The following is a 15,302-nucleotide window of genomic DNA, read 5'->3' as shown; positions in this document are numbered from 1 at the left end:
TATCCTCCGTTATTTGCTCTTCTTTCCCTCTTTGCTCTTGGCATATTGGTACTCCCCGAGTTTCTTCCCTTTTTGCTTTTCATCCTCCATTTCTTTCTTAGAAGATCACATCTGTACTCATGATTTAAAGTTTCATTTATTCACTTGATAAGTATTTATTGAATAAGTAGAATACACATACCACCTGCTGGATGGAAGGGCTGATAGCATAACTGTGCAGGTTCTGCACTGCACAACCCCCAAAGATACCATTACATTGTAGTTTTTGTCTTGATTGTCTCTGTCAGTGTCATATCAGTGATTCTCAGCAGGAAGTGATTTTGTTGCACTTTGCATTTGGCAATGCCTGGAGACATTTGTCATTCTTATAACTCAGTACAAGGGAGTTACTGACATCTAGAAGGAAGAGACCAATGGTGCTGCTAAATGCTTGACAGTATGCTAACCCTCACAATGAGAAAGATCTGTCCCATAAAATAAATTGTGCTGCATTGAGAACCTGTATCTACATCTGTATCTACAATGCAATTTCCCCTTGAGTTTCAGAGATGCATTCCCAACAATCTGTTCGTCCTGGGCTCTGGGAATGCTGCCATAATCCACTTGACTGGCTTTCCTGCCTCTAGGCTTGCATCACTTTAATCCACATTCTGCACTGCTGACAGAGAGACTAATTTAAAAAAAAAATTTTTTTATTGGAGTGCAATTTGCTAACATTTAGCATACACCCAGTGCTCATCCCGCCAAGTGCCCCCCTCAATGCCCATCACCCCAGTCACCCCAACCCCCCGCCCACCTCCCTTTCCACTACCCTTTGTTCATTTCCCAGAGTTAGGTGGAAAGATTGATTTTTTGATGCAGCATGGACAACTAACATCTCTCCTGATTTGAAACTCATCAGTGATCCTCCATGGACTTCAGATAACATTTAAATTTCCTAATGTGGCCCACAAGGTGTTTTGTAATCAGATTGCTTTCTCATTTCTCATTATGTCTTTCTAGTTCTTTTTAGTTCAGCCATCCTGGCTACCTTGTTTCCACAATGTGCTATTCTTTCCTATGCCTCTTGGCCTTTGCATGTGCAGAAATGGCTCTCTTCAGGGAGTGTGGCCAACTGTCCTTCAACTCTAGGGTCAAGCCACCTCTTCCTGGAACTTTTCCTGTCATTGCTACCTCTACCTCTCCTCAGCCCCAGGCTGGAGTAGGGAATCTCCTTTTTGCAACTACTCTGAAGACCCATAAATGCCCCTGCATTTATCTGATGTTCCTGTGGCAACTGTCGTTACCATCCTGTCATATTTACATTTTCTGTTCATATCCTGCCAAGTAGCTATGAGATTTTTTGAGGTCACTGGGTAGCATTTGCCTCTACAGTCCTGGTACCTATTTGGGGTTTAATAACTCCTCTTCCTGGTGCTGATGGTTGACATTAAAGGTAATGTACTTAATTCAAGAAATGAATTGGAGGCTGAATGTCTACCAATGGCAAATGGTTGAATAAATTATGGTATATCCATATTGTTGAATATTTTATAGCTATCACACAGCTAGGAATCGCTTGGATTAAAGTAGAAAAAGGTCTGTGGTGTATTATTAAGGAAAAATGCATGAAAAATTTTACAGTATAATATAGAGATATGTGTATATGTTTGCATATATTTGTATGAGCATAGTATATATGGAAGGATGTGCTTCATACTGCCCACATTGTTTATATTGAACATATCTTAGTATTATAATTAATAATCAGTTTAAAAGTAAGCAGTGGTATTCAGAAATCAATTTCAAGACCAGATATGAATCTGTAGGCATACAATAAAGGTAGGAGGTAAGGTAGGAGAATGTTACTTTAAAGGTTTAGGGAATGTTTACAAAAGAATGGGGATCTCTTTGTGTGTGTGTCTGTTGAATAGTTTATATATGCATAGAAATAAATCTGTAAAGATATAGAACAAAATAATTGCAGTAATAATTTCTGGATGGCAGATAATTTTTCTTTTTTTCTTTTAGCTTCTCTGTGTTATACAATTTTAAAAACAACGAGCACATCTTATTTTCATGATAGAACAACATTATTTCTAAAAATGGAAGATAGTACAAAAAAACTGGTACCATTAAAATGTCTGTTATTCGAATACTCAAGACTTGATAAAGCAACCATCACATGAAATTATTATAAAATGAATCCATTTGAGAACAGCGGCTGCCACTAACATTTTTATTCCTTTCTTATAGCAAAGACTGAAAGAAGAGAAGGAAGCCAAACGGGCATGTTTGGATGGTAGGCATGACTACTTATTTGCGATTGTAGCTTCCTGCATAGACCTGGACAAAACTGAAGTGGAAGATGCCATTCTTGAGGGGAATCAGGTGAGATACATTTGAGTTCTCACTGACTTATGGAAAGCACAGAGAGTCTATTGACTTTGTTCTATAGCAAGATGTGTGCTGGGCTGTAGAGGAGGATGTATGTTTTAACATGGGCAAGACTCCATTCCAACTGTATAGGTGGTGACAGATTGACTTTAAGGCTCTCCAGATGTTCATGTTGAACATTCAATATCTGCATGTTTCTGAATCCAGTGAAGCTGGGTTCAGGCGCCATCTTAAAACCTGAGTTAGGAGAATAGAATCTTCTCTCAGCTTCTGATTTATCATGTTTTGCATTTATTTTGTCCTAACCTGAGTGATTGAATGGTGCCATAGCTTCCTGGCTTTGACTTTGGTTTGGCAACTGAATATGGTTTCTTTTGTTCTTGAGCTTGACTTCCATTTTCTGTCACGATTTCCCTCCAAAATCTGGGGTATGATTTGAATTTGGAGGGGCAAGATCAAAATATGGGAGGATAGGAGATCCCTGGGTGGCTAAGCGGTTTAGCGCCTGCCTTTGGCCCAGGGCGCGATCCTAGAGTCCCGAGATCGAGTCCCACATCGGGCTCCCGGCATGGAGCCTGCTTCTCCCTCTGCCTGTGACACATTCTGCCTCTCCCTCTCTCTCATTCTTTGTCTATCATAAATAAATAAATAATTCTTAAAAAACAAAAGCAAAAACAAAATATGGGAGGATAGAATTCCTGAGTACCGAGGAAGCATCCTATGATGGTTGCTGAAGGGTTTTGTTTTTGCTGTGTTGTTTTCGTTTGCTTGTTTGTCTTTTTAGGCATAAAAATAGAAAGAGAGGGAGAGGATGAGTCCTTTCTGTTGAGAGGAGTGCACACTATTGGTAATGTTTTTTAGTGGTATAGTGACTATACCATTTTTACATTCTCACCAACAGGGCACAAGGGTTCCAATTTCACCATATTTATTTTTGTTTTGTTTTGTTTTGTTTTGTTTTTGGACATTAGCCATCCTAATGGGCATGTAGATTTTATCCTTTTTCTTCCAATTTGAATTTAAAACTATGTCAATGATTTTAGAAAAAGTGCTTCCATAGTAGGCCAGTTGGCAGACCTCTTGTATAGTGAGGTTTATGGACTAAGTTCTAGACTGCTGTTGGATGGAGTGTGCCGGGAGGAGGGAGGGGCAAGACGGTGGAAGAGTAGGGTCCCCAAATCACCTGTCCCCACCAAATTAGCTAGATAACCTTAAAATCATCCGAAAATCTACGAATTTGGCCTGAGATTTAAAGAGAGACCAGCTGGAATGCTACAGTGAGAAGAGTTCGTGCTTCTATCAGGTAGGAAGACGGGGAAAAAGAAATAAAGAAACAAAAGTCCTCCAAGGGGGAGGGGCCCTGCGAGGAGCCGGGCTGAGGCCGGGGCGAGTGTCCCCAGGACAGGAGAGATCCGTCCCGGAGGAGCAGGAGCTGCACCGACCTTCCCGGGCGGGCGGAAAGGGGCCCGCAGGGAGGTGGAGCAGGACCCAGGAGGGCGGGGATGCCCTCGGGCTCCCGGGGACACTAACAGGCACCTGCGCCCCGGGGACAGGCAGAGGCCGGGAGGGCCCAGGACAGCAAGGACGCTCCCGCCCCGAGCTGAGCAGATCAGCGGCCCCGCCGCGGAGCCTCCAGGCCCTGCAGACGGAGAGCCCCGGAGCTACTGCGGGAGCTGACTCCAGGGCTGCAGAGCTGCCCCCGCCACTGTGGTTGTTCCTCCTGGGGCCTCACGGGGGTGAACAACCCCCACTGAGCCCTGCACCAGGCAGGGGCAGAGCAGCTCCCCCAAGTGCTAACACCTGAGAATCAGCACAGCAGGCCCCTCCCCCAGAAGACCAGCGACACGGACCAGTTCCAGGGGAAGTCAAGGGACTTAAAGTACACAGAATCGGAAGATACTCCCCCGTGGTTTTTTTTTTTTTTTATTTGTTTGCTTCCCCCACCGTTTTTTTTTTTCCTTTCTTTCTTTTTCTTTCTCTTTTTCTCCTCTTTTTTCTCTCTTTTTCTTCCTTTTTTCTTTTTCTCTTTTCTTTCCTTCTTTCTCTCCTCTCTTTTTCTCCTTTTCCCAATACAACTTGTTTTTGGCCACTCTGCACTGAGCAAAATGACTAGAAGGAAAACCTCACCTCAAAAGAAAGAATCAGAAACAGCCCTCTCTCCCACAGTTACAAAATCTGGATTACAATTCAATGTCAGAAAGCCAATTCAGAAGCACTATTATACAGCTACTGGTGGCTCTAGAAAAAACCATAAAGGACTCAAGAGACTTCATGACTGCACAATTTAGATCCAATCAGGCAGAAATTAAAAATCAATCGAATGAGATGCAATCCAAACTAGAAGTCCTAACGACGACGGTTAACGAGGTGGAAGAACAAGTGAGTGACATAGAAGACAAGTTGATGGCAAAGAGGGAAACTGAGGAAAAAAGAGACAGACAATTAAGAGACCAAGAAGACAGATTAAGGGAAATAAACGACAGCCTGAGGAAGAAAAACCTACGTTTAATTGGGGTTCCCGAGGGCGCCAAAAGGGACATAGGGCCAGAATATGTATTTGAACAAATTCTAGCTGAAAACTTTACTAATCTGGGAAGGGAAACAGGCATTCAGATCCAGGAAATAGAGAGATCCCCCCCTAAAATCAATAAAAACCGTTCAACACCTCGACATTTAATAGTGAAGCTTGCAAATTCCAAACGTAAAGAGAAGATCCTTTGTGAGACCCAGGAAATTGAACAAAATCCCCTACCCCTGGACAAGCAGAGCAGGACTGGCTCTATTTTGGGCTGCACCCGCCTTGTGCTGACCTGCTTATTACTTAGGGCACTGCCCCGCCCTAATCAAAGACCAGGACACACCCTAATCAGAAATCTGGCTCAGCGGACCAGCATGACTGTGCAACTTTCTGCATATCCCATGGGCCACTGGCCCCTATAAAGCTGCTACACCTCTTAGTGTCGGGGTCCAAGTCCTTGCTCCGCTGCGTCGGGTGTACTTGGACCCAGGCTCGAGCTTGTAAATAAACCCTCGTGTTGCCTCTTTCTGTGTGTCTCTCATGAATCAATAAATAAAATCCTTAAAAAAAAAAAAACCCTCGTGTGATTGCATTGGTGTTGGCTCCTTGGCGGTTTCTCGGATTCGCCATCTTCGGCACAACACCTCAAAGCAGCAAGAGACAAGAAATCCCTGACCTTTATGGGGAGGAGCATTAGGGTAACAGCAGACCTCTCCACAGAGACCTGGGTCCCAGAGACCTGGAACCTCTGCCAGGCCAGTAAGGGCTGGCAGGATATATTCAGGGTCCTAAATGAGAAGAACATGCAACCAAGAATACTTTATCCAGCAAGGCTCTCATTCAGAATGGAAGAAGAGATAAAGAGCTCCCAAGACAGGCAGGAACTGAAAGAATATGTGGCCTCCAAACCAGCTCTGCAAGAAATTTTAAGGGGGACTCTTAAAATTCCCCTTTAAGAAGAAGTTCAGTGGAACAATCCACAAAAACAAGGACTGAATAGATATGATGACACTAAACTCATATCTGTCAATAGTAACTCTGAACGTGAACGGGCTTAATGACCCCATCAAAAGGCGCAGGGTTTCAGACTGGATAAAAAAGCAGGACCCATCTGTTTGCTGTCTACAAGAGACTCATTTTAGACAGAAGGACACCTACAACCTGAAAATAAAAGGTTGGAGAACCATTTAGCATTCAACTGGTCCTCAAAAGAAAGCAGGGGTAGCCATCCTTATATCAGATAAACTAAAATTTACCCCGAAGACTGTAGTGAGAGATGAAGAGGGACACTATCTCATACTCAAAGGATCTATCCAACAAGAGGACTTAACAATCCTCAATATATATGCCCCGAATGTGGGAGCTGCCAAATATTTATACCAATTAATAACCAAAGTGAAGAAATACTTAGATAATAATACACTTATTCTTGGTGACTTCAATCTAGCTCTTTCTACCCTCGATAGGTCTTCTAAGCACAACATCTCCAAAGAAACGAGAGCTTTAAATGATACACTGGACCAGATGGATTTCACAGATATCTACAGAACTTTACATCCAAACACAACTGAATACACATTCTTCTCAAGTGCACATGGAACCTTTTCCAGAATAGACCACATACTGGGTCACAAATCAAAAAAGATTGGGATCGTCCCCTGCATATTCTCAGACCATAATGCTTTGAAATTAGAACTAAATCACAACAAGAAGTTTGGAAGGACCTCAAACACGTGGAGGTTAAGGACCATCCTGCTAAAAGATGAAAGGGTCAACCAGGAAATTAAGGAAGAATTAAAAAGATTCATGGAAACTAATGAGAATGAAGATACAACAGTTCAAAATCTTTGGGATGCAGCAAAAGCAGTCCTGAGGGGGAAATACATCGTAATACAAGCATCTATTCAAAAACTGGAAAGAACTGGATGGAGTGTGCCATAAATGTGTGTTTTTCTGGCATTTTTCAGTGATGATTACAATTTAATATTATCTCTAGTGCATTAGACTGGGTCTTGAAAGGTATGTTCTCTTTCTGATTGAGTGGAAACAAAACACTCTTCTCTCTTTATCTGCTTTCAACAGCTCAGCACTTTAGGAAATTAGCAAAAATGGAGGGACAGTCTCTTTTCAGATGTGTATAGGTAGCAAATATTTTCATGATTAATTGAATTCCTTCATTGAATTACATTTTTATTATGGTGAAGCATTTACTTTCTCATTGTTTTTTATGTTGAAAAAATAATTATGCCTTTTCTATGGTTTCTATTAGATGAAAAAGAAAGATCAGAGTAAATGCTGATTTAAGTATGGTTTCTAATTCAGCATGAAGTTGCGACCTTACCTTTTCTTTTTCACAGATTGAAAGAATTGATCAGCTTTTTGCTGCTGGAGGTTTCCGACACCTTATATTTTATTATCAGGACGTGGAGGTAGCAGAAACAGGTATCCAATCTTGGTGTGATGTAACCCACAAATGTGTTGCTAGATTCATCTGAGGATGGCATGAAGCATAAGGTCAGTCTTGGAGCTGACGGGGTCTCTTATACTTCCACCTTGGCAGATGGGACAAATGGGCCGAGGTGAGGTGTAGTAGGTGAGGTAGTAGGTGAGGCCCAGGTTCCATTTTCCTCTCAAGGAAAGGGGACAGATAATGATGGGTGTCTAGCCTGGTGATTCTAGCTTTATTTAAGATATTTTGGTTTCTATTTAAGTCTGTGCTGGTAATTGAGGAATAATGAAGTACTTTACATTTTGAGATTTCTTTTTCTTCCATGTAGTTCATTCTATGCAGTTATGTTCTAGAATTTTCTATGGGCATCTGCTTCTTTTCTATATAGACACCATTTATTTTTAACATAGGAATTGTTGCCAATGAGCATAATGAGTTTTCTAGCTAAATACCACATTATGTTTACCTTCTACTGACTATGATTCAAATGAATAATATGGAATGACAAGTTTAGTTATTTTCACTTAAGAAAAACTTGTGAATCTTTGTGTGTATTCAACTGGCATATCCCATTCTACGTTATGTGGATTCATATAATTTTAAAGCCAAACTAGGGGCATAAACAAAAATATTATGATTATATTAAAATATTATGCTCAAAAATATTATGCTCATCCTTTTATGACCTTTTTGAAGAAAGGGAAAATAGTTATTGCTATTGGCATATAGTATGGCTATGCTTTTTCGTTTAAAAGCTGGGAAAAGTATGCATGCGTACTCTAAGTGATTGGCATTTTCCTAGAATTATTCATTTGATATTATGTGGTCAGAAAGTTCATTATACTTTGAGTAAAAAATCGAAATAAAACAGAAGTTTCTAATTCTATCCCAGTTAGCAAAACATAAAGTCAGATGAAATGTTGAGTTCATCTATGAAATGTGCACCAGGTGAAGTATACCTTCGTGTGTAGATCTGACATTGAACAAGAATGGTTCGTGGGATGTAAACATAATGCAAGTTTATTTTTGTTTCACACTCTCCCTCTAAACCTTTTCAGTGGGACTGGCTTTAATCTTTTGACCTTGGGTTAAATTCAGACCATTCCATGACTTTTCTGGATATTCTTAGGTAAGAAAAATTCCTACAGTTTTTTAACATTACAAGTACTATCTCAATTCAGAAAAAAAATCCAGTTGATCAAAATTAATTGATCTAAAGTGAAATCTTCTTCACTCCTCTGACTTCCTTCCACCCAGCAGGGACCTCTGAAGGTCAATATTTGCAGTAGGAGAGAAGCATATGGTCCTCTTCTGCTTCTTTAACTTATCCTTCTGCTTCTGTCTACATTGTGTTAACTACAGTTTCTGGCCGTGTCAGGTTTGAAGTAGGGCAGGGACAAGAGGGAAGAGATGACAGGAAAGCTTTTACTTGACTGACACTGTCTCAAGTTGGCTGACCTTGATCCTCTGGGTCTTTGCTCTAGGTGGATTCTCCAGAGTTGGCCATTCATCTGGTGGCTGCACATCCCATGGTGATGTGTTGACCTCCCGATGAGAGATATCTGCTGGTTATCTTTATTGCACGCATTCACTGTTAAAGCTCCAGTCCAAGTCTCTAGCCCAGCACCATGGGGGGAGAGCCTAGGAGAGGGTTCCTTCAAGAAGTTTTAATCCTAGGATTTTAGGATTCAACTTCCAGTCCACATCCTTCTTCAGGTCCCTCTCTTATCCTCCAATAATCTTGCTTGAGCTACCGATTCATTTGGAGAGTTAAAACTTTTGTGGGAAGAGAAGAGTACAATGGACTAGCTCTGTATATTTAAATGATCCACTCAATGAGTTGTGTGCTTAGATGACCAAAAATTAATTTTCAAATAATAATAACGAGAATGCTTAGTGAGTGACTATTTGTATGTGCTTTTCTAAAGTCTTCACGTGTATTTTTTAAAAGATTTTATTTATTTATTCACAAGAGACACAGAGAGAGGCAGAGACATAGGCAGAGGGAGAAGCAGGCTCCCTTTGGGGAACCCGATGCGGGACTCGATCCCAGGACCCTGGAATCACACCCTGAGCCAAAGGCAGATGCTCAACTACTGAACCATCCAGGTGCTCCAGGTCTTCACGGGTATTAACTCCCTTAATCCTCACAGTAAGTCCAGATGCCAGGATCTAGTATTATTATTATTTGCATTTTTCAGATGAGAAAACTGAGGCATAGAAAGATTAAATAACTTGACCAAGGTCACATGGCCAGGAAGGGCAGCATGAGACTCAAGCCCTGGGAGTCTGGCTCTAGAGCTTACACCATTCATCATGATGCTCTCCTGGTTCTACAGTGTCCTGATTCTAGCACCATACTGAGAACTTTTATAGTCTGACCTGGTTTCTGATCTTGGCTCTGCCACCTGTTAGCTGTGACCCGGGCAAGTCACAGCTGTCTTTAGGGTTGTAGCGACCTTAAAGTCGTGAACAAGTTACCAAACAGGGAACTGACACAGAGCATGTGCAATAGGTATTGTCTCCTCCCTCACCCCTTCTCATTGGCTCTATTGTGGTCTATTGTGAATGGAAATGACTTTTGTGCCCTCAGCAAGAATCTATTTTCGACCAAACTCTTATTCCTGTGCCTCTCATTCCTGTTTTTTTTTTTTTTTTTTTTTCTGGAGCAACAATTTTGAAATGAACCTGTGATCTGGAATGAGTCAGCTCCTTTTAGATCCCTTCAGGGCATCTGCTAGAGATTGTCCAGGCAGTGGACCTTCCAGGGCACATGGATGAGTCAACATGACATATTTTAATAAGGCAACTTCATTCCAAGAGGCAACCATGTGGTCTATAAGGAGTATTTCTGAAACTAAAATTCTTTTGTATTTGTAGGACAGCTTGGCTCTCCAGGGGGAGTAAACCCTCTTTCTGAGAAGATTAAAAAACCTAAAGTGTTCGTGACTGAGGGAAAAGATGTTGCTCTTACTGGAGTATGTGTGTTCTTCATCAGGACTGACCCTTCCAGAGCCATCACCCCTGAGAACATCCATCGGGTAAGAGGCTAGAGCAGTCCTTTACCCCAAATTACCAAAAATCACATAGATTCTACAAAAAAATCCTTCCTTGTAGAGGTAACCACTGTGTTTCTTAGCTATCTAAAACTACTTTCAAAGAAGTATTTCTAAAAGCATTCACAGCAAACAAGAAGATATTTCCTTTAAACTTGCTGGATAAGAGGACTTAATATTCAGTTTATTAACAAAAGTTGGTATCATATGTGTACGTGTGCATGCATGTATGTATGTGTGTGTAAAACAGTGAAGTATTTCCTTTTAAAAATAATTCCTCATACATTATTTATTTGATGGCAAATTGCATGTATTTAAAGTAAGATTTATAATAATTAATGGATATATAATTTTATTTTTGGTACAAAGTAAGGTGTAAATCTCCTCTGTCCTCAGTGAGCGCATTATCTGCTTGGAGCAAATCAACCAGTAATATCTTGTGTTCTGTTTATTTCATGCTTTTAGTTTGATGATTGCGATTTAGAATGGTATAAAGCTTATGTCTTAACAAGGGTACCAAAAAAGTAATTTACTGGACTGAGAGACTGAATATACAAACAGATAAAGGCCAGACCATATATGAAACAGAATTTTGACCTACAGCTGGCAGCAACCTCCCAGAAAACCAATCCCCTTATCTACGAGACAACCCAGGTAGCTGGCCTGCAATGTCAGACTTGCAGGAAGCCAGCAAGGAAGCTAAGCAAGAATTGCTCTAATGATTGGCCAGCATGGCCAGGACTTGGTTTATGACTATTGTCCTCTTTAACTTTGTCTGTACCCCCTGCATACTTCCCTGGGACCAATCAGAGAAAGCCAAGTATACACCCCTTAACCAATCACACAGGATGCCTGCTTCTAATAGCCACCTCCAGCTTCCACTCACCTGAAGCTGTTCCTTTTCTCCACTGGAAAGCTTTCCCACTCCCCTGCCTGCTTTTGAGTGTCTGCAGAAATGCTGGCGATGGTGACCGACTCGCTATAGCAAGCTCAGAGCTTTTGCTTTTCTCATTTGGTTTGTCTTCATTTATTTCTACAGGATATTTGATTGATGAACAACATTCAGAAATGACTTAGTAGCTATGCTGCAATTGTAGATAATTTTTACAGTAGAGGATCTACTCCTGTTTTCCAGGAGGTGAGCTTTAATATGTTAGATACCACAGATGGGGGCCTGCTCAATAGCATGAGGCGTTTGCTGTCAGACATCTTCATTCCTGCTCTCAGGGCCACCAGTCATGGCTGGAGCGAGCTCGAGGGTCTTCAGGAAGCATCCAGTATTCAACAGGAGTTCTTGAGCTCTCTGGAAGGCTTTGTGAGCATCCTGTCCGGTGCACAGGAGAGTTTGAAGGAGAAGGTAAGGGCAGCCCAGGTGGCTCAGCGGTTTCGTGCCGCCTTCAGCCCAGGGCCTGATCCTGGGGTCCTGGGATTGAGTCCCACATCGGACTCCCTGCATAGGGCCTGCTTCTCCCTCTGCCTGTGTCTCTGCCTATGTCTCTCTTTCTGTGTGTCTCATGAATAGATAAATAAAAATTTAAAAAAATGAAGGAGAGGGTAAGAACAGATAAGTTATTCCTTCAAAAATTATCGGATGGTGAACAAATCAACATACAAGTATATTAGTAATGCTTCTCTTAGATGGTCTTAATTCTGCTGCCTGGAAAATCTTGAAAAAATTTTGTGGGCACTTTTATTGCTTCTTCAAGAGGTAGTGGTGACAAGATTTAAATTCTTACAGTTTGGAGTGATTAATGCATTAGGGGTTCCTTGATCATGGGTTGGCCGTGATAGTAGGTTTTATTCAGTCATATCAAATGTTTGACTGCAAACAGAAGTGTATTAAATGATTGTAGCATTGCTCTGCATCCCAGAAGGAAAGGAATTTGGAACCAGAGTGGTGTGTGTGTGTGTGTGTGTGTGTGTGCACATGCGTGTGTGGAGTGGGTGGTGGGTAGGGATGGAGGAAATCCTGAAGACCAGAGAGAAAGGAGAGAGGAGGTGACATATCTGGAGTAGATTGACTGGGTCCTGTGGTTCAGCCTGTGACCAAGGGCCTTTAAGAATAAGTTTGGCAAATGTGCAATTGTGTATGTGATTTAGCTTCCATAAAATTTGTGCGATCTCTAGTAAGCTTGTGTTACTACTGATTCCTTGGGGCAGAGGGTGCTGGATGCAAAACCGTGATGGACGACAGCCCAGATCAGGCATGTATGGGAGACAGAGAGATGTAGCCTATGATACCAGTGACAGTGTATTTTTTAAAAAAGATTTTATTTATTTCTTTGAGAGGGAGAGAATGAGCAGGGGGAAGCACAGAGGGAGAATGTAATGGCTTAGAAATTACCTTCCCTCCAATAAATTTCCCTCAGTCTTCCCCATATTCTTTGGTTTTTGTGAGTTGACTCTTTAATTTCTAAGTTCCTTATTAATTCCCAAATTTTATGATGTTATGATGATTCTCTCCTTTTTTTTTTTTAACCCAAAATCTGCCTCTATCATCTCCATTGGTGTGCTCAATCGTAGGGAGGATTGAGCGTTAGGTTTCGCACTATACCTCTAGGGATCTTTCTTCAGAGAACCAGGTAGTCTAGAGAAAACCTTAAGGTCCTTTTTTGGTAAAGATTTTATTTATTTATTTATTTGAGAGAGAGTGAGAAAGAGCAAGACAGCAGCAGAAGGAGAGGAGGAAGGAGGCTCCCCACTGAGCAGGGAGCCTGATGAGGGACTCCATCCTGGGACTCGGGAATCATGACCTGAGCTGAAGGCAGATGCTTAATGGACTGACCACCGAGGCGTCCCAGAAAACCTTAAGATCCATCTAAGCCTGGGGGTCAACCAGAACTCGTGTGTGTGTGTGTGTGTGTGTGTGTTAAAATTAGCATCATCTTATTATTTTAACTTTCATTTTAATTAGGTGAACCTTCAAAAGTGTGACATATTTGATCTGAAAACCCTGAAGGAACCAATAGACTACTTGACTCTAGCTAATAACCCTGAGACTTTGGAGAAAATAGAAGGTTGTATGAGAATATGGATCAGACAGACAGAACAGGTAATCTCTAGAAATCAGTTTCAGATGCCATGCTACTGAAGTAATCAATGGAAGACAGTATATTGTATGCCATTCCCATTTGCCTGAGTATTTAGCCATAAGCCCCTAAAAATGTGAGAAGTTCAATATGATTTAATTTATAGTCATTAGTTAAGAAGAGAGAGGAAGAATCGGAAGAGATGAGAGGAAATGACAGTAAATACTTACGTAACAAGACTACTTTGCCAGTTTTCTCAAGGTGTATTTTACTTGAGAGAGGACCTCTGTAGAAGCACAAGCAGTTTTCTAATCAGTGTGCCTTCCAGAAAGGAGCTTGAGACTTCACTTAAAAAAATATTCTCAAGAAAAATCCTAAAGTGACCATGTAATCCAAAAGTAAGCACATTGAGAATGAACCAACTTACGGCATGAGGGCTCTCCAAGTTTATATTGCTCCAAGATTATACAGTAAGTGGATAGTCAAGGGAACTTTCTGAGATCAGGTCCTCCAAAAGTTCATTAAAGCTTTTTAAATAAGGAGTTTTTAGTTGGAGCAAGTCAACTAAGTTTTTGTTAAAACTTCAAAAATGGATATAAGTAAAAGGCTGTCATTCAAAGTGTTCAAATGAATAAAAATGCATCATGTTTAAGATAGCATAATTGGTTTCTATTATTATTATTATTATTATTATTATTATTATTATTATTAGCCTATGTTTACCTTTCATACTGCCAGCCTGAGTCAGTGGTTCATGGCTCTGTTGTGCGTTTTCAGGTCCTTGCTGAGAACAACCAGCTGCGTAGGGAAGCAGATGATCTTGGGCCACGAGCAGAGCTGGAGCACTGGAAAAAAAGACTGTCCAAATTTAATTACCTTTTGGATCAATTGAAAAGCCCAGATGTGAAGGCTGTGTTGGCAGTGCTGGCTGCAGCGAGGTCGAAGCTTCTCAAGGTCATCAGCCATTTCTTTTTGCCTAGAGACATGGGAATGCAGATTCTCTGTGTGCATTGTCATGTCATAGAGTAACTGGGCACAGAAAAGTGTTATTATACCTTTATGAACAAACTTTAAGATCGGATAATATGGCCCTTTAATAATCCTGAATACTGTGGAAATAACCTTTGAATCAATAGTATTTGTTGGCTGGTGTACATGCAAGTATATATATTAATAGAGAGCATTGCATGTAATTAAGATGTAACATAAAATCGTGGTTATATATATATTTTGAATTTGGACCAAGTAGGGGTAGTAAAACAAGAAATTACTTTGAATATGCCTTTTTTCAAGCCCTAGAATATTTATATCCCTGCGTAATAAGTTACCCTATAACTTAGCAACTTAAAACTGCAAGCATGTATTATGTCACAGCCTGTGGGTCAGGGGTTTGGGTACAGCTCAGCTGATGGGACTCTGACTCAGCATCTCTCCTGGGGTTGTGGTCAGAGTGTAGGCTCCTCTGAGGCTCACCCCGAGGAGGACATGCCTCCAAGTTACTCGTGGGGTTCAGCTGCTAGCTGGCTATTGGCTGGAGGCTTCCTTCAGTTCTTTACCATAAAAAATATGGGAATGAGGTGCAAAATGGATCTAGGAGCTGGTGGAGGAGAGAAGGTGTGGATTCAAATAGAACTGCTGCCCTCTTGATGCTCTGTTTTAGATACTGAGTAGATTTTATAGGAGAAGGTCTTGAAGAGAGCCTTTTAAAACTTCAGCCAAAAAATTTACATTGCTCTTCAATGTGGCCCTACCCCTCACTCCTGTGGATTCATTTTTATGCCAGATGCATAGAATAAACTAAAAGTCTGACACAAGGGTCTTGTGGCGACTTTTAGCAGCTGTTATATTGGAAATTCTTCTATAATCAGTGCATT

At 41.1% G+C, this 15,302-nt stretch overlaps 1 protein-coding gene across 1 annotated transcript in view; it reads left to right on the top strand.

The window, feature by feature from the left end:
* The window catches only part of DNAH5 (dynein axonemal heavy chain 5), a 217,189-nt gene that overhangs the window by 9,840 nt on the left and 192,047 nt on the right, over window positions 1-15,302 (top strand). Inside the window, exons 2-7 of the mRNA XM_072752730.1 lie at window positions 2,236-2,370; window positions 7,252-7,336; window positions 10,224-10,384; window positions 11,535-11,756; window positions 13,314-13,451; window positions 14,206-14,382. Coding sequence (XP_072608831.1) covers window positions 2,236-2,370; window positions 7,252-7,336; window positions 10,224-10,384; window positions 11,535-11,756; window positions 13,314-13,451; window positions 14,206-14,382 — 918 coding nt within the window. The remainder of the gene's footprint in view (window positions 1-2,235; window positions 2,371-7,251; window positions 7,337-10,223; window positions 10,385-11,534; window positions 11,757-13,313; window positions 13,452-14,205; window positions 14,383-15,302) is intronic.

Source organism: Vulpes vulpes, chromosome 3 (assembly GCF_048418805.1).
Source record: "Vulpes vulpes isolate BD-2025 chromosome 3, VulVul3, whole genome shotgun sequence".
Taxonomy (NCBI): Eukaryota; Metazoa; Chordata; class Mammalia; order Carnivora; family Canidae; genus Vulpes; species Vulpes vulpes.
This window is presented reverse-complemented; position numbering and strand designations above follow the sequence as displayed.